The 22508-nt window shown below is 48.6% G+C and overlaps 1 protein-coding gene across 1 annotated transcript; it reads right to left on the reverse strand.

The window, feature by feature from the left end:
- Window positions 1-2372: 2372 nt before the first annotated feature.
- On the reverse strand, window positions 2373-21930 carry Gldn (gliomedin). The gene is made up of 9 exons (XM_013010085.1): window positions 21882-21930; window positions 17552-17569; window positions 16406-16513; window positions 10267-10413; window positions 9713-9841; window positions 6375-6458; window positions 6058-6183; window positions 5037-5187; window positions 2373-2852 (listed from the first exon to the last, which is right to left on the reverse strand). The coding sequence occupies exons 1-9, from the start codon at window positions 21922-21924 to the stop codon at window positions 2375-2377; spliced, it is 1284 nt and encodes a 427-aa protein (XP_012865539.1). The 5' UTR covers window positions 21925-21930; the 3' UTR covers window positions 2373-2374.
- Between the last annotated feature and the right edge of the window lie 578 nt (window positions 21931-22508).

Genomic DNA, 22508 nt, shown 5'->3' on the forward strand with positions numbered 1-22508 from the left:
GGTGAAGTTAGGGGGTGGGGGAGGTTTAAATATTCAAATCTGTATAGCCCCTAAGTTTTAAAATGCTTCTATTTATATAGTAGAAGCCAGAACTCAGGGAGATTGAGAATGGATTGGGGCCCAGAGGAAAAGCATCCCAGGCAAATTACTGACCCAAGTTTATGGAGGAATGCACCCAAATCTCTCTTCTGGGTGCTGAGCACAGTGATTTTTTTTTTCTAGCTTCCTTTCTATTCAGTGCTAGGCTGAAGGCCCTGTGATGAACCAAGATAGTAGAAGATGTGCATGTTCCAGTACGTTTGGAAGCAAGTTAATCTGGATCCTTTTTCTGGAATCTCCAAGGACTAGCTCATCCTTTCAATGACTAGATCATCCTTTTGAGCTGCTCGGGAGAAGCCAGGTACCTGGGGCTCATGCTTGCAATCCTAGCTACTCAGGAGGCTGAAATCTAAGGATTTCAGTTTGAAGCCAGCCAGGGTAGGAACGTGGGAGGCATACCAGAAATGAAGCCGTGGTTCAAGTGGTAGAGCACCAATCTTGAGCAAAAAAGCTAAGGGTTGGTGCCCAGACCCCGAGTACAGTAGCAGCATGTGTGCATGCACACCTCCCAACTTCCTCCCCCCAATGCTGACTCTCTTCTGAAAACTAACTACAAAGTTCTCTCTATGCTTCGAATAGAGTAGTGCCCGCTTACTCAGCATTTAGTACTCTGAGAATGGGTTGTAGCTGTGGCAAAAGCAGCCAGAGACCTGAGGCTCCAGGAGGGACGATCCCCAGCCACAGGTGGCATGCTGAGAAATTGGTAAGTGCCTGTTTCATTAAGAAACCTGAGCCTAGCCGGGCACTGGAGGCTCACGCCTGTAATCCTAGCTACTCAGGAGGCTGAGATCTGAGGATCGCGGTTCAAAGCCAGGCCAGGCGGGAACATCTGTGAGACTCTTATCTTCAATCAACCACCAGAAAACCGGAAGTGGCGCTGTGGCTCAAGTGGTAGAGCTGAAGAGCTGAGGGACAGCGCCCAGACCTAGAGTTCAAGCCCCACAACTGGAAAAAGAAGAAGAAACCTGAGCCTGCACCTGTCCTGGTTTTGCTGATCTTAAAGCTGCGCCGGAGCTGAGGACAGCGCCGTTCTCTGGTGCAATGGCACATTCAGAGACAAGTCATAATGACGCCAACAGACACTTCAGAAGCGTGCGGTGGGACAGAGCGGCTTCCCAAGGTCCCGAATAGAAGCCAGCGCGGACACATTTGCTGCGTAAGCAAGAGGGACTGTCAACTCAAAGGGGGACTTGGCTCACACCTGACGAACCCCCCAAACTTTTATTCTCATAAAAGTCACTAGAAAAATAACAGCCAGAAGTGGAACTGTAGCTCAAGTGACAGAGCATCAGCCGTGAGAGCAAAACCCTGAGTTCAAGCCCCAGTACTGGCACAAAGAAAGGGGAAAGGAGAGGAGAAGAGGGGAGGGGGCGGAGGAGAGGGAGGAAGAGGAGGGGGAGGGGAGGAGAAGAGGGAGAGGGGAGGAAGAGGATTGGGAGGGGGAGGAGGAGGGGGAGGAGGAACCACTATAGGATTTAGGGGAAATCTTGCCAATCATCTCAGCCAATCTGGGAGCAGAAAGAAAATTCCCCAGGCACTTAATGATGCCTGCTTTCTAGAAAATGCTAACAAGAGACCTAAAACAAAACTTGATTTCTTGGGCTGAGAATATGGCTTAGAGTGCTTGCCTAGCATGCATGAAGCCCTGGGTTTGATTCCTCAGTACCACATACACAGAAAAGCCGGAAGTGGTACTGAGGCTCAAGTGGTAGATATTAGCCTTGAGTCAAAGCAGCTCAGGGACAGTGCCCAGGTCCTGAGTTCAAGCCCTAGGCCTGGCATAAACAAACCCAAACAACAACAACAAGGGATTGAGAACGTGGCATAGTGGTAGAGTGCTTGTCTAGCATGCATGAAGCCCTGGGCTCGATTCCTCAGTATCACATACACAGAAAAAGCCAGAGTAGAGCTGTGGCTCAAGTGGTAGAATATTAGCCTTGAGCCAAAGAAGCTCAGGGACAGTGCCCAGGCCCTGAGTTCAAGCCGCAGGACTACAAACTAACAAACCCAACTTGACTTCTTAAAAAAAAAAAAATCATCTCAGCCAAATGTTCTGTATCACCAATGAGAGCTAATTGGCGGAGGAATGAGCACATCTTAGCTATTCTAACTTCCAATCTGTGGCTATCTTACTAAGCAAGCTGACTTTGAAGAAGGCTCACTGACCAGATAAACAGAGAGGAGGTTCTGGTTCTAAGTACCTGGCTGCCCTGTTGGGAAAGAAAGGGCCTCAGAACACATGTAACATGTACTGCGGGGCGGGGCGGTCGGCGCATCACTGGTGTAATGTCGCCGACAGAAAGTGCACAGGATAGAGCATTAACTGGCCATCTTCCCAAGAGTACAAACGCTGGTCCCTCATGTTGTAGGACAGCATGGCGAGAACAGACTGGGAAGTCCTTAGCGCGAAGTTTGCATTGATCTGTTTCCCTCCTAGCAAATCAAAGGCGAATGTAATCCTCGTATCCTTGGTGTCAGTGACGTAGAGGATGCCTCGGGCCACAAAGGCATTGCCGGCCTTGGATTTGGGGTAGGTGGTGTTGATGTGCTGTACCACCGAGAATGTCTTCTCTTCCAGCTGGGCAACAAGAATGTTTGAGCCGTCCACACTGGAAGCATAGATAATCCAGAGACCCTTCTCATCCACAGCTAGGTTGAAGTAAGTCTTGGAATTCGCAAAAAGGTACTTTCGATCAAAATACAAGGCATTTTCAAGCTTCAGAGTTTGGGATGTTTCCTTGCCAAATTCAAATCTGAATCATGTTAGGAAAGAAAGAAAAGTAGAGATGAGGTACTGTTTTGGTAGACAAAGATGGTTTGTTAGGCTACTTCATCTGAGTTAGTTAAGTCTAGGGATCCCGGTGATAGTGCGCATTGCTAACAAGTTCCAAGTAATTCTTGTTCTATTGGTCCTTAAACAACCACCACCACCACCACAAAACAAAAACAAAGGCAAAACAAAACAAAAAAGTCAGTTAGCTACTCAGAAAAAGCTGTAAGTGGTGGTAAGGCTCACGTGGTAGAGCACTACTTTTGAGTGAAAAAGCTCAGGGACAGTGCTCAGGCCCTGAGTTCAAGCCTCTGGGCCGACACCCAAAAAACAAAAATAAAAAACAACCTAAATCCAGGAGTGACAAGTCAGGTTGTTAGACTAAAAGGAACACCAGATGGAGCCATTGAGCAGCAAAGAAAGCATGCAATGTGGGAATCTATGCGGATTTCAGCAGACAAATCTGAAGTTACTAAGAAACCTTTTAAAAGCTTGAACGGAATCTGGAGAGGAGCGAGGGCCCTGTCCATCACAGCTCACAAGAGCCAGCTTCCTCCCAGAGCTTTCAGTTCAAAACTATCCCTGTTGCCTGTACCTGGCAGCTGCACTTCTTGGGAGGCTTGTCTTTCCCTGCCAGAGCAAGCTCTGAGTTCAGCCTGCCCCTCCTTCAGCAATCAGCTTGGGCCTAGCAAAGAGCAGCCCAGCTGAGCTTTACTAGAAGCAGCACTTTCCTTCACCCCAGAACTCCCCTACCGCCAGACCTATATATAAGATGGCAGCAGGGCCAGGTGCCAGTGGCTCACGCCTGTAATCCCAGTTACTTAGGAGGCTGAGATGTGAGGATTGTGGTTTAAAGCCAGCCGAGAGACTCTTGTCTCCAAATAACCACCAGAAAACTGGAAGTGGTGCTGTGGTTCAAGTGGCACAGCACTTGCCTTGAGCTGAAGAGGTCAGGGACAGCGGCCAGCCCAGAGTTCAAGCCTCACAATGGACAAAAAAAAAAAGATGGCAGCAGGGAGCCATAGACTACACAGGACTGTGACATGAGATGATGGCTGAGCAGGAGGTAGACCAGCTGTCTCTACTACAGAGATGCTAGGTGTCAGAAGAGGTACGGCTCGCACCTGAGATTCCTTTGGTGGATCTAACTACCTGTCATCCCAGTCTCTGAGCATCCAAGTGCCCAAAAGACTGTGAAACTGGGATCTCAGTGAGGGTATGAGGAAGACAAGGGACAGAGTCTCCCTCCAGGTCTTAGTCTTGAATGATCAGGACTATGGCAACCTTAATACGGGAGTATGTTTCACAAATGGGTGGAGCTCAAAGGGGGCAGAGGCTCCACTGAGAAAACAGAGGTCCTCAACTCTCTTTTTAACAAGCAAGTAGAAGAGCTGGAGTCAGATCCCCGGTGTCCTGATGCTCAGTCCACTGTCTCTTGATTTGCTCAGGATGATCCCCTTCTGCCTTTACAAAGCCCAGAGTTTTGTTTCTTCTTGGCCCATAAAGACAAAAACGGTATGGTTTTAATGGTGTTTAATTCTTGTGGGATGGCAGACAGGCTGAAATGCTGACCTAGACACACCTGCACAGGTGACCCTCTCCCTCCCCCGGGGAGAGCAGAGGTAGGAGGTGAGCTGGCCCCAAGTAGGCTCCTCCAGGAGCATGCAGAGATACTGGGTTTGGGGTGGCAGTCCTAGTACTCAATGATTTTAGTTGTGGCATGAAATTCAAACCCACATATCTTCTAAAACTAATAACAAGAAGCATGGTGGTTTATACTTGTAATCCCAGCACTTGGGAGGCTGAGAAAGAAGAATGAAAGTTCCAGACTGGGCTACACAGTGAGACCCTGTCTCAACCAACCAACCAACCAACCAACCAAGGAAAGTGCTCATCCAGGCAGAGGAAGCTCTGGGTTCTGGCTGTTTTCTCAAAAGACAAAATAGATGTGGCTTCCCCACGACCAGGACTGGGACACTGGACTCCCTCACGACCTCCTGTCAACAAACTGACTGACATGACTATGGGCCAGCTCTGGGGTTGTAAGATGGCAAAGACACAGTCCTCACCCCTAGGTGGCCCAGGCAGCCCCATGCAGCGGGAGCCATCTGAGATGGAAGAGCAGGGACTGTAGGCCCCAGGAAGGCACATGGTCCAGCTGGCTCACCTCACTATGGTGTTGGAGCCCGCTTTGTGGTAGTAGAGTGAGTTGTTGTGAACAGCATGCCCACAGCCATGGAAGTAATGAGGGAGGTGGATGAGCGAGTAACTGCCGTTCAGAAGTGCCGGCTCATCTTTGAACTCCTTTACCATGATGCCTGTGAGGGGAAGGCAGGGAGGGAAAGGCTGTTACTTGTCATGGACAATCCCATCTGGGCAGCGGGAAAGGTGAAGGGGGTGGGGGAAGCCGTTCCCTCTCTAAGGCCCTTTGTCCACTTTGAAGAGCCCGATATTCCCAGACACAAAGTCCAGACCACCCTATGGATTTATTTTTTATATTTTGGTTGCCATGGGGCGTGAACTCTGGGCCTGGGCACCGTTCCTCAGCTCTTCAGCTCAAGGCCAGCATTCTACCACTTGAGCCACAGCGCCACTTCTGGTTTTCTGGTAGTTTATTGGAGATAAGAGTTTCATGCCCAGGCTGGCTTTGAACCGTGATCCTCAGATCTCAGCCTCCCGAGTAGCTAGGATTACAGCATGAGCCACTGGCACCCGGCTCATCCTATGGATTTTTTCAGACATAGTTATCATAGCCTTTGCTCCGCTGAGAAAATGCATGCCCCACCCCCACCCCCGGTATTATTTATAGTCTTTGAGAGTGGGGTAATGGTGGCTCACACCTATAAAACCTGAGTAGCTCACAGCTACTCAGGAGGCTGAGATCTTTGCATCGAGGTTCAAAGGCAGCCCAGACAGAAAAGCCAATCAGATGCTTATCTCCAATTAATCAGCAAAAAATCAGAAGTAGAGTTATGGCTCAAGTGGTAGAGGACCAAACTTGAGCATAAAAGCTAAGGGGGAGGGGGCCCAGACTCTGAGTTCAAGTCCCAGTACTGGCACTAATTTAAAAAAAAAAAAAGAACAGCACATTGATACCAGTAATGGAATGGCAGAGATTAAAAAACCCACAGACATAAGCGTGAGGTAGGCAACAGGGGAAAGATACTATCATAATTCAGTGCAGGTACCTGAAAAGTGTTCAGTTACCCAAATCCGGTCATCGCTCTTATTAGCAGACTCTCTGATCCAAGTTCCAAATGTCTCTTTCACTTTTAGTACTCGTGTTGGATTGCCAATGGATGTGATCATAGATTCTGCCAAAAAAAAAAAGGAAGGTGCTTGCCTGCTAATCATGACCTTAAGGCCCCCAGTTTCTGAATTTCAAAACAGGATCTTTTACTTATTTTGTGGGGTGAGGATGGGCCCAGGCCTTCTATATGCCAGGCAAGTACAGTTCTATTGAGCTCCCCTCTCCTCCCCCCCCCCCCGCACGCTGTGTTGGTACCTGCTTGCGGGGGCTGGTGGTCACTGACTTTCTCATCAACTTTGCCCTCCAAGGTATCATCATTTGGTATGGCACATGTCTCACCTACAATGACAACAACAATTATAATAGAGCACTGTGAGATTACATAGCTTTGCGTGTGTGTGTGTGTGTGTGTGTATGTACGCTTGTGCGCATGTGTGCACACATGCGTCCATGTTCTAGAACTAGGGCTTAAACCCAGGACCGCTCATTTCTCCCTTAGCTTTTATTGTTCAATACTGACACTCTACCACTTGAGTGATACCTTCACCTTTGGCTTTTTGCTGTTAATTGGAAATAAGTCTCACAGATTTATCTGCCCAGGTTGACTCTGAACCTCAAGTTCGCAGCCTCCTGGGTAGCTAGGAGAGATTACATTGCTTTTTTTTTTTTTTTTTTTTGCCGTTTGTGGGGCCTGAACTCTGGGCCTGGGTGCTGTCCCTCAGCTCTTCAGCTCAAGGCTAGCACTCTACCACTTGAGTCACAGCGCCACTTCTGGCTTTTTCTGCTTATGTGGTGCTGAGGAATCGAACCCAGTGTCTCATGTATACAAAGCAAGTGCTCTACCACTGAGCCACCTTCCCAGTGACTACATTGCTTTATAGCCATAATCCCCATCTCTTTTCAGATCAAGTTCCATGAACATCCCTTAGAATAGGTCCACCTGTTTCCTTGTTTGCTTTAAAAAATCCACAAGGTATTGTTAGGTTTTTAAAAAGAGGTAGCCGAGTAAGAACTGTACCACGCACGTGGTATTCAGGTAAGGGGTAGGTTTATTCAGTAGACCTGCTGGGACCAGGCAAGGTTGGCACTCCACGTGGCTGGGAAAGGCCTGGGAATGAGAGAGAGCTGGGAAAGAGAGAGGAAAGAGCTAGAAAAGAGCAGAGAGAGGGGTAAGAACAGTAGCACTCACGTGGTATTCAGGTAAGGGGTAGGTTTATTCAGTAGACCTGCTGGGACCAGGCAAGGTTAACACTCCACATGGCTGGGAAAGGAAAGAGGAAAGAAAGGAAAGAGAGAGAAAAGAGCTAGAAACGAACAGAGAGAGAGCTAGAAACTAACAGAGAGAGAGGTAAGAACAGAGAGAGAGAGCTAGAATAGAACAGAGAGACCTAGTTAGCAGAGAGAGCTAGAAAAGAGCAAGAGAGCAGAGAGAGAGAGCAGAAAAGAACTGAGAGCGAGAGCTAGAAAAAGGCAGAGAGAGCACCTGGGCCTGGGCTAGGCCTTATCTAGGGGATGGGCGGGGAAAGGTGTGGCCACATCAAATTCAGATGTGACCTCAGCAGATGCAGATGTGGCCTCTTCCAGGTGTCCAGTTGCCTAGGTAACGCAGGCACTGGGTGGAGACTTTGCTGCGAGGAGGGTGGAGTCTGCTCGCCATCCAGGAGCGGACAGGTATGTTATCAATTCCCCCTTTCCCCAACGTGGTGTTCCCAAGAAGTTTCCCATGACTGTAAGAGGAGATCAGTGTTTTACTTTATTTTGTGCTGCCACAGATAGGTTGGGCAGTTTATCATGGCTCTGGTCTGGAGTCTAGGGAGACACAGATGGAGGGACCACACCTGGAGAGAGCAGTGTGGCAGAAGGCTTTGTATGGTGGCAGAGAGTGGGAAGGGAGAAGTCACCCCTTACAAGGAATCCTCTCCTGTGACAGTGATGCTCACTCTCTGCGGATGGGGGAGTGCTCATAACCTGGCCCTACTCAAAGGATCCCAGCTCTCAACACTGATGTGCTGGGGATAACGTTTCCCCTACATCAACTTTGAGGGACACACCGGGACAGTCAAGGAGAAATGTGCCCCGTACCAGCCCTCTCAGGCCCTCGGCAGTCTGTGAGGAGAGAGAGGCTTGGGACCCTTCCTGGCTGCTGCTCTGGTGGGTGGTACCCCTCTCAGAGTGGGTGGGTGGGGAGATGGGTGCTGGGATTGCGTGGGGAGTGGAATCACACAGTGTCAGAGGAGGAAGGAGCCCATCTCCATGCTGGCTGGTGGCTGGCTGAGACATGTTTCTCGGAAGTCCTCTGACACCAAGGAGAGCAGTCTCTCCTCAGGATCTGTTACAGAGCCTGCTTGCGATTCTCCTGCCTCCCTTACATCTGGAACTTCCGCTAAGGCAATTAAAGGGTGCTACAGAAAGAGAACTGGAGCAGGAAAGAGGCCAAGTTCAAAGGCCAAATATGGCAAGCAAGGACTCATTGAGGAGGCATTGTAGGAGATAATGGCCTCTCATTTAAAGCTGTTCAAATTCTGCAAGAGCTCCAACTGGACCCTCCCCTTTGGGAAAGACCTCTGCTGAGCTCCTTGGAAGGAAGAAAAAGGTCTGATCCTGATGGACTGAGGCTGACACCCTGGGAAGGAATCAGGTGCTACTCTGGCTAACTCTTGGGCAGAATCACTTATTAGGCTCCATTACTGAGCAGGGAGAGGATGGGTGGAGTGTTAGGCTTTGAACTTAGGGCTTTGTGATTGCTAGGCCAGCACTCAATTACTTAAGCCATGCCTCTACCTGCCCTAATTAACTTTTTTTAAATTAATTATTTTGTCAGTTATGGGGCCTGAACTCTGGATGCTGTCCCTCAGCTCTTCAGCTCAAGGCTAGGGCTCTACCACTTGAGCCACAGCACCACTTCTGGCTTTTTCTGCTTATGTGATACTGATGAATCAAACCCAGAGCCTCATGCATGCAAGGCAAGCACTCTACCACTAAGCCACCTTCCCAACCCTGCCCTAATTAACTTTCAGCCCCTAGCAACTGCTGCCTGCCTGGGTTTGAATTCCAGCACTGTCCTTTGCTAACTGAGTGACCCTGACAAGTTATGTAGCTCCTAGGGAGTCTGTAAGTTGGAGATGAGGATGTTAGTTGTGAGACCAAAGGAATTATGTACTTAGTACCGGGCCTGCCATACTGTCAATACTCAACGATTAGTGGTGAAGATCCGGTGCTGGGGGTGTAGCTCAGTGGTAAAGTTCATGCTCGACATGCATGAGGCCCTGGATTGGATCCTCACCCCCACAACCCCGGAGTTATTATTTGTGGGCTGTTAACCAATTTGATTGCCTGTAATCTCCAGCACATCCATGAATTCATTGCTGTAAAATACTTACAACTTAATAGCAAGACTAGCGATGGCTGGAGATGGAAGAGGCTGGTGGGGAGGGGAAAATGAAGGCAGGAAGGAAGAAAAAGAGGAGGAGGAGGAGCAAGCAAACTCCCCTTAGAGCAAATGTCTTCCCTCTGTGTTTCTACATGTGAACGGAAGGCCTGAGGGATCAGTCATTAGTGTTAGAGGCAGCTTCCTTGGGGCACAGCTTGCTGACCTGGACACTGGCCATTGAACACATTTGGCTGGCGAAGGCCTTTGGATCTTCCCCTTCCAGGAGGCCCTGGAGGCCCTGGGGGCCCAGGAGGTCCAGGTGGGCCGGGTGGGCCTTGGTCACCTTTGGCACCTGGAAAGATAAATGGAGAGAGAAACAGAGAGAGCCAAATAAAGAGCTGACCACAGAGCTGAGTGCTGGCGGCTCACACCTGTAATCCTATTCAGGAGGCTGAGATCTGAGAATTCTGGTCGGAAGCCAGCCGGGGTAGGAAACTCTGAGACTCTTTATCTCCAATTCACCACCACCACCAAAAACCACACACACAAATGAACTGCAGCTCAAGTGATAGAGTGCTAGCCTTGAATAAAAGTGCCAAGCAAGAGCTCAAGACCCTAAGCTCAAGGCCCAGCACTGGCATGCGTGAGTGTGCGCACACGTGCATGCACACTGATTGGCCACCAAAGGCCAGTCAGGTGGAAGACACAGTGGACTGGATGAAAGGCAGGCACCTCTCTCCCTGGTCTGCCCTTGAAGGGAGCCTAGGCTGCCCTTACCTGCTGGCAGGACATCGTTGGACACGTCTCCTTTGTCTCCTTTCTCGCCCTTCTGCCCTGGTGGGCCCTCATTTCCAGGTGAGCCCAGCTCCCCAGGGTCTCCCTTCTCGCCCTTTTCCCCTGGATTTCCTGTGGCTCCTGGTAGCCCTGAGGAAAAAAATAACATAGTAACCTATTGTGGAAACTTTACTTCATTGTACTTAGTACCTTTCGGGTACAGCAACTTTACAAACCAAACACATAATCCTTCATAACCATTTTAGTGTTACAACATGGCCATATATTCATTAAAGAATAGTATCTGAGGGGCTGGGAAGGTGGCTCAGAGGTAGAGCGCTTGCCTTGCATGCATGAGGCCCTGGGTTCGATTCCTCAGCACCACATAAGCAAAAAGAAAAAAGCCGGAAGTGGCGCTGTGGCTCAAGTGGTAGAGCGCTTGCCTTGAGCTGAGGGGCAGTGCTCAGGCTCAGAGTTCAGGCCCCACGACCGGAACACCCCCCCCAAAAAAAAAAGAATAGTATCTGAGCTGGGCACCAGTGGCTCATGCCTGTAATCCTAGCTACTCAAGGAGGTTAAGATCTGAGGATCATGGTTTAAAGCCAGCTGGGACAAAAAGTCTCCGTGAGACTATTATCTCCAATAAACTACTTAAAAAAAAAAAAAACTGGAAGTGGTGCTGTGGCTCAAGGGGTGGAACACTAGCCTTTAGCACAAAGAGGGTCAGAGACAGTGCTCAAGCCCTGAGTTCAAGCCCCAGGACTGGCAAAAAAAATTAGTATTTGAGTTCAAGTGTAGTTTCTCATTCCTCTAATCCTAGCTACCCAGGAGACTGAGTGAGCTCTGAGGATCACAGTTCAAAGCCATCCTTGGCAGAAAAGTCCTAAGACTGTTATCTCCCATTACCCACCAGTGAGCTGAAAGTGGAGGTATGGTTCAAGTGGTAGAGTGCTAGCCTTGAGCACAAAGGCCAAGTGAAATCTTGAGGCTCTGAGTTTAAGCTCCGGTATTGGTACAAACACATACAAGTCTTACTGAGATGCATGAAATTCAGCTGTATCTGGGATCCAGAAGGCCCAGGCCCTTCCTTCTGCCAGAGCTTAACTTGGACAATAAATAATCATGTGCTAACATGTAAGGAACTGGGGTGGGGGTGTGTGTGGGGGGGTGACAATTAAGAGGTGTCTGGGATCCCTCCACAGTGAGCACTAATCTGCCAGGGACTGTGCACTGCAGTAAGAAGTAACACAGTGACATATCCTGACTAGTGGCACTACACCCTTCCCAATGGCTTGGGGTCGCCCTGCCCCCCCCTCACACGGGACCAACTGGCTGGAAAGTGGCTCACGCACTTGCCCTCTGCACGAGAAGATGCTCCCCTCTGTCGCTGTTTTAAAGGGACTGTTTGGCATTGTCTGGAGGAGATGAAAGACTAGATGGTTGCCACAGAGCTCAGCCTGGCCATGTGCCAAGTGCAACTGACACCTCTAAAGATTTCAAGTGGGCCAGATTTTGCAGAGCTCAGGGAAACTAGGTGCTGGCGACTGTGAGCTTTTCTTTTTCAGACACAAAGATCCTTGCTATTTTAGGATCTGATTCCCCCCCCACCACCACCACACACACACCTCTTATGCCTTTTATTTTCTTTCTCAAAAAAGGCCAAGTGTGAAGCAGGAAAATGTTCCAATGTTCATATTGGACTGCAGCCCCTGCGGCTGCCTGAGGGGAGACTCTGTTCTCTTAGCTGGGAAAGAAAAGACCAGGGATTTTTTTTTTTTTTAAATTTTTGGTCAGTCGTGGGGCTTGAACTCTGGGCCTGGGCGCTGTCCCTGCGGTCTTCATTTCAAGGCGAGCACTCTACTACTTGAGCCACAGTGCCACTTCCAGTTTTCTAGTGGTTTATTGGAGCTAAGAGTCTCACGGACTTTCCTGCCTGGGCTGCCTTTGAATCTCGATCTTCAGATCTCAGCCTCCTGAGTAGCTAGGATTACAGGCATGAGCCACTGGCACCCGGCTTACCAGGGATGTTTTATCTGTGTGCACTTTGCCTTTGTTCTCTGCTCCACTGTCACAGCCGAAAACAGTCTCCTCTTTTTCTTCTTGGTAAAATCACCTTGGCCATGCATTGGCTCGGAGTGTGTTAAAAATAAACCACCACTCAGGCCACGTGCCTGTGGCTCATGCCTGTAAGCCTAGCTACTTAGGAGGCTGAGATCTGAGGATCCTGGTTTGAAGCCAGCCTGGACAGGAAAGTCTGTTGAGACTCTCATCTCCAATTAACCAGCAAGAAGCCCGAAGTAGAACTGTGGCTTAAGTGGTAGAGTGCCAGCCTTGAGCAAAAAATCTAAGGGACAGCACCTAGGCCCTGAGTTTAAATCTTAGTACTAGAAAAACAACAACAACAAAAACAGCAAAGAAACAAGCTACCACCCAATAGCCATTCACAATCAGAGAAGCTGTGCACAGTGACACGCTATGTAGTCTGAACCCTGGCACTGTTGTCCGTGACTCCTGGCTGGCTTTGAATCAGAGAAGAAAGGCCAGATATTATTTTATTTTATTTTTGTCTGTCCTGGGGCTTGAGCTCAGGGCCTGGGTTCTGTGCCTGAGTTCTTTTGCTCAAGGCTAGCGCTCTACCACTTTGAAGGACAGTTTTACTTCTGGTTTTTGAATGGTTAATTAGAGGTAAGAATCTCACAGGGACTTTTCTGTCTGCCCTGGCTTTGAACCTCAAACCTTACATCTCAGTCTCCCAAGTAGCTAGGATTACAGGCATGAGCCACTGGCAACTGGCCCCACTTAACTCTTGTGCTAGAGAAGTATCTCTTTGCTATTTTTCTCCTGATGTTGCCCACGCAAAACATACAGTACCACCAGCATTAGAGTTTGGAGTTGTGCAACAGCCTTGGGCTGGGGTCAGTTTCAGGATCTTCTCAATAGGGGGTGAGGGAGGATGATTTATTTCGGACAGATACCATCTGTCAGTGACTAATGCAGAGGAAAGGGACCAGAGAGGATCACACAAAACTCAGTTGTAAGACATGAATTGTGACAAGGGCATTATTTTTGTTGTTTTCTAAAAAAAATAAAGATAGGATTAAAAAAAAAGACACGGTAGCATTAACTCTTAAGTGAGAAATTGAGAGGCAGATGGCAAGAAAGGAAATGCAGATTGCCAGGCTTCTTAGAAGATACTAGCTGAACTCCTGACAGCATTTAAGGGTTTTTCACTCCAAAGATTTCTTACTTCTCCTCTGACTCCTCTTTTCCTTCCTTCCTCCCTTTCCTTTCCTTCTTCCTTTTTTGTCAGTTTTGGGGCTTGAACTCTGGGACTGGGCACTGTCCCTGAGATCTTCAGCTCAAGGCAAGCGCTCTACCACTTGAGCCATAGCACCACTTCTGGTTTTCTGGTGGTTAATTGGAGATAAGAGTCTCGAGGACTCTTCTGGCTTTGAACCATGATCCTCAGATCTCAACCTCCTGAGTAGCTAGGATTACAGGCCTGAGCCACTAGCGCCCTGCTGTGGGATTTAGAAGGCTGTCCTATTCTATCAGATGCCTGGCTCCCAGTCACAGGACTTGTTCCATCCTTCTGGAATGTTTTCTGGCAGGAAGGCCTTGAGCCCTCAGATCTCACCTGACTGCAGATACACATCTCTAGGACCCCCTGCATCTCCCCTGGATGGATGCTCAAAGCATCTCAGCTCTGCACATCCCATGGCTTACTTCCCTAACCCAACCCTGGAGTAGGGGTGTCTACCTCAGGAAGAACTGAGCACTGTCCATCCAGCTGCAGGACAGAAGCCAGGAAGTCAGTGTTGACGCTCCTGCCCCTCACTTCCTCTGCCCCTTCCCCTGCTGCTGGGACTGCCAACCTCACCCCTAAATTTCACTCAACTCCATCAGCCTTGCCACACCCCTCACACCATGGGGACCCCTCAGGGACTTCTGATGGCTCTCAGGACAGAGCTCTATCTCCTCTGTGTCCCTGCAACCCCTCTCAGGGCCTAGGAAGGAAGGGAGAAGAGCACCGCTCTGGGGTCTGCAGTAGGGGGGCAGAGACAGTGCGACCTTTGTTCTGGGATCTGGCTCAAGGCTGAGCAATGCTTCCAGAAACCTCTTCCTCTAGAGCCAGGGTCTTGTAGATAACCTTGGTCCTCTCTAGAAGGTTGTCTGTAAAGGCTTCATCCCCCACCACTTTCCCTGGCTGAGTCATGGACCTCCAATCAATCCAACATCTTTAGCTAGGGTCGCAGGCATGACTGACATCAAGCCAAAGAAAAATTTTTTAATATGTGTGCTGGGGCTTGAAATCAGAGCCTCATTTTCTACCACTTTGAGTCATACCTGTGGTTAACTGAAGATGAAGAGTTTATGAGTCGGGCACTGGTGGCTCATGCCTGTAATCCTAGCTAATCCGGAGGGTGAGATCTGAGGTTGATGGTTCAAAACCAGTCCGGGCAGGAAGGTCCGTGAGACTCCAATGAACCACCAGAAAACCGGAAGTGGTGCTGTGGCTCAAGCAGGGGAGCCTATGCCTTGAGCTGAAGAGCTGAGGGACAGCGCCCAGGCCCAGAGTTCAAGCCCCATGCCCGACCGAGGGAAATAAAAAGTGTCTTATGAACTCTGTGCCCCAGACTGGCTTCAAATACGCTTATCAACTCCTAAGTAACTGGGATTACAAGTGTGACCAATACCTAGCCCAAAGAATCTTTATACAAGGTAATTTCTGTCTAGGGCCTATTTGTTTTCCCCAATAATCTTTAAAAATGCTTTGAAATGGTTGAATTCCCCATTTTCCCCTTCCTACTGGCAAAGGGCAAGAAACTTCTTGTCTGGAAACTTATCTGGAAACTCCTGTCCGGACGAGGGGACATGCCTTTCCTCTCAGGCTGCACCTCTGACCCTTCCCAGGGTGGGGATGGACTGTCCCTGTGCCTGCAGGGACACACCTCATCCTGAGTCTGACCCCTCACCCGCATGGCTGGCTGCATCACTGGGACAGGGTCACAGGTTTGGAGTCTTCCGGGGATAAACCCACTGTCTGCCTGCAGGTAAGTCCTATCGCTGACCATCATTTCTAATGATGAGTCCATCCCGCAGACAATGGCCCACTGAGCGAGCGCGGTAATTCCTGTCTTAATTGCTAGCTTCCTGAGGCCGGGGCTGACTTGGGCTGTGTGTGCACAGTGATCCACAGAGCTGCCCCCAGGAACACCGACAGGAGCCCTTGTCAAGGGCAAAAGTGCTCCTGTCTCTCCCTCTCACAGGATCTCACTGAAACTGAGTACAGGAACACAATAACAGTGCTATTTGAGACAAAAGCCCAGGGCCTACTCAGGTGACTTTGGGGACAAGAACTAAGAGGCTGAACAAGAGTGTGTGGTGGACTCTCCCTGCCTTCTCATGATGGCTTTGACTGGTTGTTAGAGAGGCCTTCTAGAAGCTTCCAGACCAATCTTCAACTACCCCTCCCCCCATGACTGCCTTGTGCTTTTCCACAGACAGTTGCTCAGAGCTCTTCTAACCTCCACCCCTATCCTGGTCCTGGCTGCCGTTGGGACCTGCATTAGCCTCAACTCTCCCTTGATACATCTGATACCTTTGGTACCTCTGGGCCTTTGCTTAGGTGAAGCCAATCTAAGCGTAAACCCTGCTGGCTGAGTGCCATCCCTGGAGGTCTGCTCCCTTCCTGTCCAAACACTTGGAGCTACAACTCTAGCCAGGGAGATTTTTTAGTGCAGTGATTATTATCCAAACCCGAGGACTGGCTCTGAAGAAGGAGAGACAGAGGAACACAGCCTCAGCTTCCAGCTGAGACAAAAAGATGCCCTCAGCCAGGTGCCGGCGGCTCACGCCTGTAATCCTAGCTTCTCAGGAGGCTGAGATCTGAGGCTCCACGTTCAAAAGCCAGCCTCGGCAGGAAAGTCTGTGAGAATCTTATCTCCAGTTAGCCACCAGAAAACTAGTAGTGGCGCTGTGGCTCAAGTGGTAGAGCGTTTGTCTTGAGCTGAAGAGCTCAGGGACAGCGCCCAGGTGGAGTTCAAGCCAAAACAAAAACAAAAAAAAAGGTGCCCTCTCCCCTTTGTCCCATCATGGAGACAAGAGATAAGGAAATGCATTAGAGCAGTTGTTGAAATACCCATTTTTCCTCTCTTCCCGTTGGCTCCTTTTTCGCCTCTGGGGCCCTCGGCACCAGGCGGTCCATCCGATCCATTGTGTCCCGGCAGCCCATCTACTCCTGGAGGGCCTGTGCAAATACCGAACAGTTACAAATTTTTATCTTGGGGCTGGGAAGGTGGCTCGGTTGGTAGAGTGCTTGCCTTGCATGCATGAGAATCTGGGTTCAGTTCCTCAGCACCACATAAGCAAAAAGAAAAAAGCCGGAAGTGGCGCTGGTAGGGCGCTAGCCTTGAGCTGAAGAGCTGAAGGATAGCGTGGCCAGGCCCAGAGTTCAAGCCCATGACCAAACAAAAAAAATCTTAAAAAAAGTTTTTAAGGGGCTGGGAAGGTAGCTTAGTGGTAGAGTGCTTACCTAGCATGCATGAAGCCCTGGGTTCGACTCCTCAGTACCACATAAACAAAAGAGAGCCAGAACTGGCACTGTGACTCAAATGGTAGAGTGCTATCCTTGAGCAGAGAGAGGCTCCAAGACAGTACCCAGACCCTGAGTTCAAGCTCTAGGACTGACCAAAAAGTTTTTTTTATCTTGGCTAGGCACAGTGGCACATGCCTACAAGCTCTGTTTGGTGGGAGGTAGCGATAGGAGGATCATTCCTATGGTGGGGGAGAGTTAGTGAAGCCTCATTTCAATAAACACGCCTGGTATCATTATTCTGTATGTTATTCTATCCTTCTACATTCTAAAGAGGCTGAAATAGGAAGGTTGTTATCTGAGGCCAGCCCTAGGCAAATCACAAAAGAGTCCAGCTGAAAAACACCTATAACTGAAAAGGGCTGAGGGTGTAGTTCGGGTAGAAGAATACCTGCCTACAAACACAGTACCATCGTCCCAAAGAAAACGTCACTTAAGTTGATGAGAATTCTTTTAGCCAGTGAGCAGACAGGACTGATGCCTTCCCGTATGACCTCCTGCTTTTCCATCCTCCCAAAGAAGTGACGAGAAGCAGGCACACAAAGTGACAGGAGAAAGGAACATGGAGAGACAGGCACAGGGAAGCAACCAAGCAGCCTCTACAGTCTTCCCCCACTTCTGTCCCCGGAAGGAGCCTGGGGATCTGGCCACCCACACCCTGCCCTTGAATCAGGAAAGTCTACGGGCTCTTACCTGGTGGGCCAGGTGGTCCTAAAACAGAAAAAGAAATCCAGATGGTAATTCACAAGTGGAGGGAAGAAAAACCCGTATTCTCCCTCCCGCTTAAATGTCTCAGTTACCCGCCGACCCGAAGAAACCAATCCCATATCTATTATATTTTCCCCCAAGACACTTTAGAAAACCCAGTGGAGACTCGTGCACCGATCAAGCCATTTTTGTTTGTGTCTGGTCTTCTGTGCTGGTCTCTCTGTTGATTCTTATACTAGTTATCTCTGAAGCAGTCAGCTCAATTAACTGAGGGTCAGTGGCATGAAGATGGCCCGTGCGCGCAGCCCAGGCAAAAGCAAGTGTCAGTACATGGCGGTGCTGTCACCCTGGAACATGAGAACAGTTCCCAGGGCTTTTACCCAGCCAGCTTGTCTCCTCTGGGCTGGCTTGCCAGAGCTTTTATTACATGAACTAGCCTGATGAAACTTGAGGAGTAAAATCACCCAAGTGCCTAAGCAGGTTGGATAAATCATTTCTACAGAGTTGTCTTTTTTTTTTTTTTTTTTGGTTTGGTTTTTGCCAGTCCTGGGTTTGAACTCAGGGTGTGGACGCTGTTCCTGAGCTTTTTTGCTCAAGGCTAGCACTCTACCTCAGCACACTTCTATTTTTTTTTTTTGAGTGGTTAATTGAAGATAAGAGCCTCACTGGGACTTTGCTGCCAGGGCTGGCTTTGAGCCGCAACCCTCAGCTCTCAGTTTCCTGAGAAGCTGATTATAGGCGTGAGCCACAGGCATGGGGCTGACTTGTCTTATGTTCACTGGTCTCTTTGAGCACTGAGCAGCAAAGGTCCAGAGGGTTGGAACTTGGGAGATTCAGGGTGGGAGAAAGGCGGAAGCATGGCCAGGATGGTTTGGGTGGAGATGAGATTGAATCAGATCATGGGTGGAATGGACAATAAAAACACCTGACTGCCAAGTCAAGAGGGGTAAACTGTCTCTGCGAAGTGATAGAGAATGACTGTAGGCTCCTAAAGATCAATGTGATTTTGAGCTCTTGTTTTTATCTAGATGAATAGAAAGGTGAAAGTTATAGACATAGAGAGATAGCAGGAGGGACAGGAGGGAGAGATGGGGGATTATTGTAGAAAAAAACCCACCAAGATTTTTATAGTTAAAACCAGGCTCATAGCTGGGCACTGCTAGCTCAGGTCTAATCCTAGCTACTCAGGAGGCTAAGATCTGCGGATCAAGGTACAAAGCTAGCCTGGGCAGGAAAGTCCATGGGACTCTTTATCTTCAATTAACCCCCAGAAAACCATAAGTGGTGCTGTGGCTCAAAGTCATAGAGCACCAGCTTTGAGCAAAAAGAGCTCAGGGAACAGCTCCCCAGGCCCTCAATTCAAGGCACACAACCTACAAAAACAAAAGCAAAACAAACACACAGAAAACCCCAAACCCAACATGGCTGGGAATGTGGCTTAGTGGTAGATTGCCTGCCTAGCATGCATGAAGCCCTGAGTTTGATTCCATATAAACAGATTCCACATAAACTGAAAAGGCCAAAGTGGTGCTGTGGCTCAAGTGGTACAGTACTAGTCTTGAGCAAAAGAAGCTCAGGGACAGTGCCCAGGCCTTGAGTTCAAGCCCCAGGACTTGGAGGGAAAAACAAACAAACCAGGCACCTGATTGCGGATGAATGTATGACTAGCATTCTCTGCAACTGTAGAGAAAGCTAGCAACATACCAAGTACTTCCCATGGAATGAGCAAGCCTTCACAACCAACTAGAAGGCAATCTCTCAGATAGACAGGGGATATGGAATACTGATACAGAGTCTGCAGATGCAGCAGCTCTTAGGAGAATAAGGGATTACGGGAAATGTTCAATACATACAGGCCCAAAACTATTTGATGTTGCAAATTAGCTTAGCCTATGGCTCAGTCCCTGGCTTGACCACCAGAGGGCACAGGCATACTAGAAGAGGTGCTGCGGACAGTTACAGAGGTCAGCAGACATCTCTCAGAGTCTTCACTACGAATGGCGCCACAAAAGAGCCACATGGAGATAAGGATGATTTGTCTGTAAGAAGCAAGCTGACTGTGTATAGTGGGTTTTGAGACACCCCCACTCCCCAGAACTGTGTTCATGGTGGGACTTCCAGCTTAGCAGGAGCTGTATAATGCAGGACACACTAGCCCTGGCCAAGGTCTCCTGACACTGTTGCTTTTCCCCCCCCTTCTAGTTTCCTTTTATTTTGAGACAGGAACTCACTATGCAGCCCAGGCTGGCTTTGAACTTGCCATCTTCCTGCCTCAGCTTCTGGAGTGCTGGGATCACAGGCATGAAGTGTTCATTAGGGTTCCTTGAAGTTCCTGATACCCCCGCTACAGTAATCCTTGGATGAGTTCACACAATCACCTGCAGTGCTCGTGAAAACAAAGAGACCAGGTGTCCTCTCTGGAGATTCTAGTTCATTCTGGATTTATAGAATGAAATGGCAGCAGCCTGACTCCTGAGTTACCACAGGAAGCCAGAATTTCTTGGGAGAGTCACACGAATGTCACTTAGTGAAATGAGACTGGGTTAAGCCACTGAGTTGGTTGTTGTTTTTTTTTTTAACTTTGTGTGTGTGCATGTGCACACACACACACACACACACACACACACACACACACACACCTGTACTTAAGCTTAAACTCAAGGCCTGGGTGCTGTCCCTTAGTTTGTTTGGGTTTTTTTGCTCAAAGCTAGTACTCGACTACTTGCATTCTACTGCTAGCTTTTCTGGTGGTTAACTGAAAAGAAAAGTATCGCAGACTTTTTTGCCCAGACTGATTTTGAACCGTGATCCTCAGATTTCAGCCTCCTGAGTAGCTGGGATTACAGGCGTGAGCCACCAGCACCTGACTTCTTTCTGCCTGGCATTCTTTGGGCTCTGTGGATCAAGGCTCTCAGCCTACTTCTGAAATTGCTCAATTCAGTCCTGGGTCCTGTCCCTTACTCTCTGGCCCTTGTCCCTAATCCAGGAGATAGGGGCTATCCCAAAGAGTTCAGCAACATAATAGTTCACGTTTCCAGGAGAATCTTCTGGACTCACTTTGCAACTTGTACTGTTCACAAGTAAGTTTTTAATTGAAGAGCTTTCCGTGTTAAAAAAGAAGAAGAAGCCTAATTTCAAACTGGCACGAAAAAAAGAAATGTTAGCTTTTGAAAAGCATTTTGAAGAGCCAGACAATCACCCATTCTCAAGCCATTTCCTCCGCGGATGCAATCTCCACTGGCAGTCGCTCCCTCCTAAGAGGCCTCAATAGCTCTGTCCTGCGCATCCATTGTGTGGCCTGGCTCTCGGGAAGTGTCACTGTAACAATCAGGAGGGAAGAGGCTTTTCCTGGGCCTCTCAACAGGGCTTTTGTGCTATCTGAGTATTTCTGTAGCACTCATTACTATCTCTCACGGGAGCTAGGCTAAGGGACCTTCGCTGATGGATGGGAGACGCTCGAGCCTGGAGAGCTTCAGAACAAAGGACCAGGCTGCCCCAGGATATTCAATTTTCAGGAAGGGCTGAAATGTGGCTGGAGTAATTCAATTAGCATCTCCCCAAAGCGTGGAATTACTGTCGTTCTCTCTGTGGCTAAAATAAGTGAGAGTCAGCCTAGAATTTGGGGTTCTGTTCACTCACTCATGCGAATCCAAAGTATAGTGTATTAACATATGCCCATCCACTCTTTTTTGTTTTTTTTTTAGTTGGTCATGGGTCTTGAACTCTTCCACTGAGCCAACTTCCCTGTCCCCCAAGATCCTCTCATCTCCAATTAGCCAGCAGAATGGTGGACGTAGAGGTGAGGCTCAAGTGATAGAATGCTAGCCTTGAGCGGAAGGACCAGGCCGTGAATTCAAGCCCCAGAAGCAGCATAAAGCAAAACTAAAACATAATAGAGGGGCTCTATAGAATGTGGCTGAGTGGTAGAGTGCTTGCTTAGCATGCCTAAAGTTCCACGTTCAATTCCTCAGTACCACATCAACAGAAAAAGCCGGAAGTGGTGCTGTGGTTCAAGTGGTAAAGTGCTAGCCTACAGCAAAAGAAGCTCAGGGACAGTCAGTGCCCAGGCCCTGAGTTCAAGTTCCAGGACTGGCAAAAATAAAAATAACTATTAAAAAAGTAATAAAAAAATTCAAGGGAGTTGTGCTTCTGCTTCACCATGTACTATTTTAATGTAGATCTAATTTCCCTATTTCCTTAAGGTGTCTAGAGTCAGGTCTGGAGGCCTCACACTCAAACCCACACCCATTTTCAGTGTTCTTAGGTGTTTATTCATGTTGGCGGTGTGGATGCTGGCAGCCAGTGGCCATCCTACCTGTCAGACAGATGCCTTTCGTGCTGTTGCAGAGGTCCACCATCACCCGGATCTACAGGGAGACAGCAAACAGTAAGCAAGGAGTCCTGAACTTCACTTCTGTGCAGACAAGCAGAACGCAACCAGAAAACCTAACCAGGCAATAGGAAACAGCCTGATAGAAATCATCCAAAAGGAACAAGAACCTGGACAAGATCTAAGGCTGTTTTGTATAAATGCTCATCTCTACCAACACGCTCACTTTGATTTCTCCCAGCTTTTGAGAAGATGGAGGATTGTGAGAGAGTTAAATCCACACCTCACCAGCTTCTTGCATAGCTAGATTACAGGCATGAGCCACCAGCATGCAGCCAGACTTTGTTCCTATTATTTCTACATATTCCAGTTCAACAACCATATATACAGCGCCCACACCTTATTAGGTATTGTAAGAAATCCAGAGAGACTTTAAAGTATGTTGTCAGATATGCATGGGTTTTATAAAAAGAGACTGAACATCTTCAGAATTTGATAACTGAGGAAGGTTCTAGAAATCTCTCTCTGTGGCTACTAAGGGATGACAACTATTATCCTAACATAAGATTGAGAGATGTACTAATACGTCGGAAGCATCTTAGGTACCCCTCT

This window comes from Dipodomys ordii, unplaced genomic scaffold, assembly GCF_000151885.1.
Source record: "Dipodomys ordii isolate 6190 unplaced genomic scaffold, Dord_2.0 Scaffold11, whole genome shotgun sequence".
Taxonomy (NCBI): Eukaryota; Metazoa; Chordata; class Mammalia; order Rodentia; family Heteromyidae; genus Dipodomys; species Dipodomys ordii.

Bases quoted from the DNA above. Each gene is read 5' to 3' on its own strand.
- Gldn (XM_013010085.1), bottom strand. From the start codon at position 21,924: ATGGTGGACCTCTGCAACAGCACGAAAGGCATCTGTCTGACAG. The intron at 6,459-9,712 runs GTCAGCAAGCTG...TTGTCATTGTAG, and splicing joins GTTCAATGGCCAGTGTCCAG to GTGAGACATGTGCCATACCA. The intron at 6,184-6,374 runs GTACCAACACAG...TTTTTTTGGCAG, and splicing joins CCACCAGCCCCCGCAAGCAG to AATCTATGATCACATCCATT.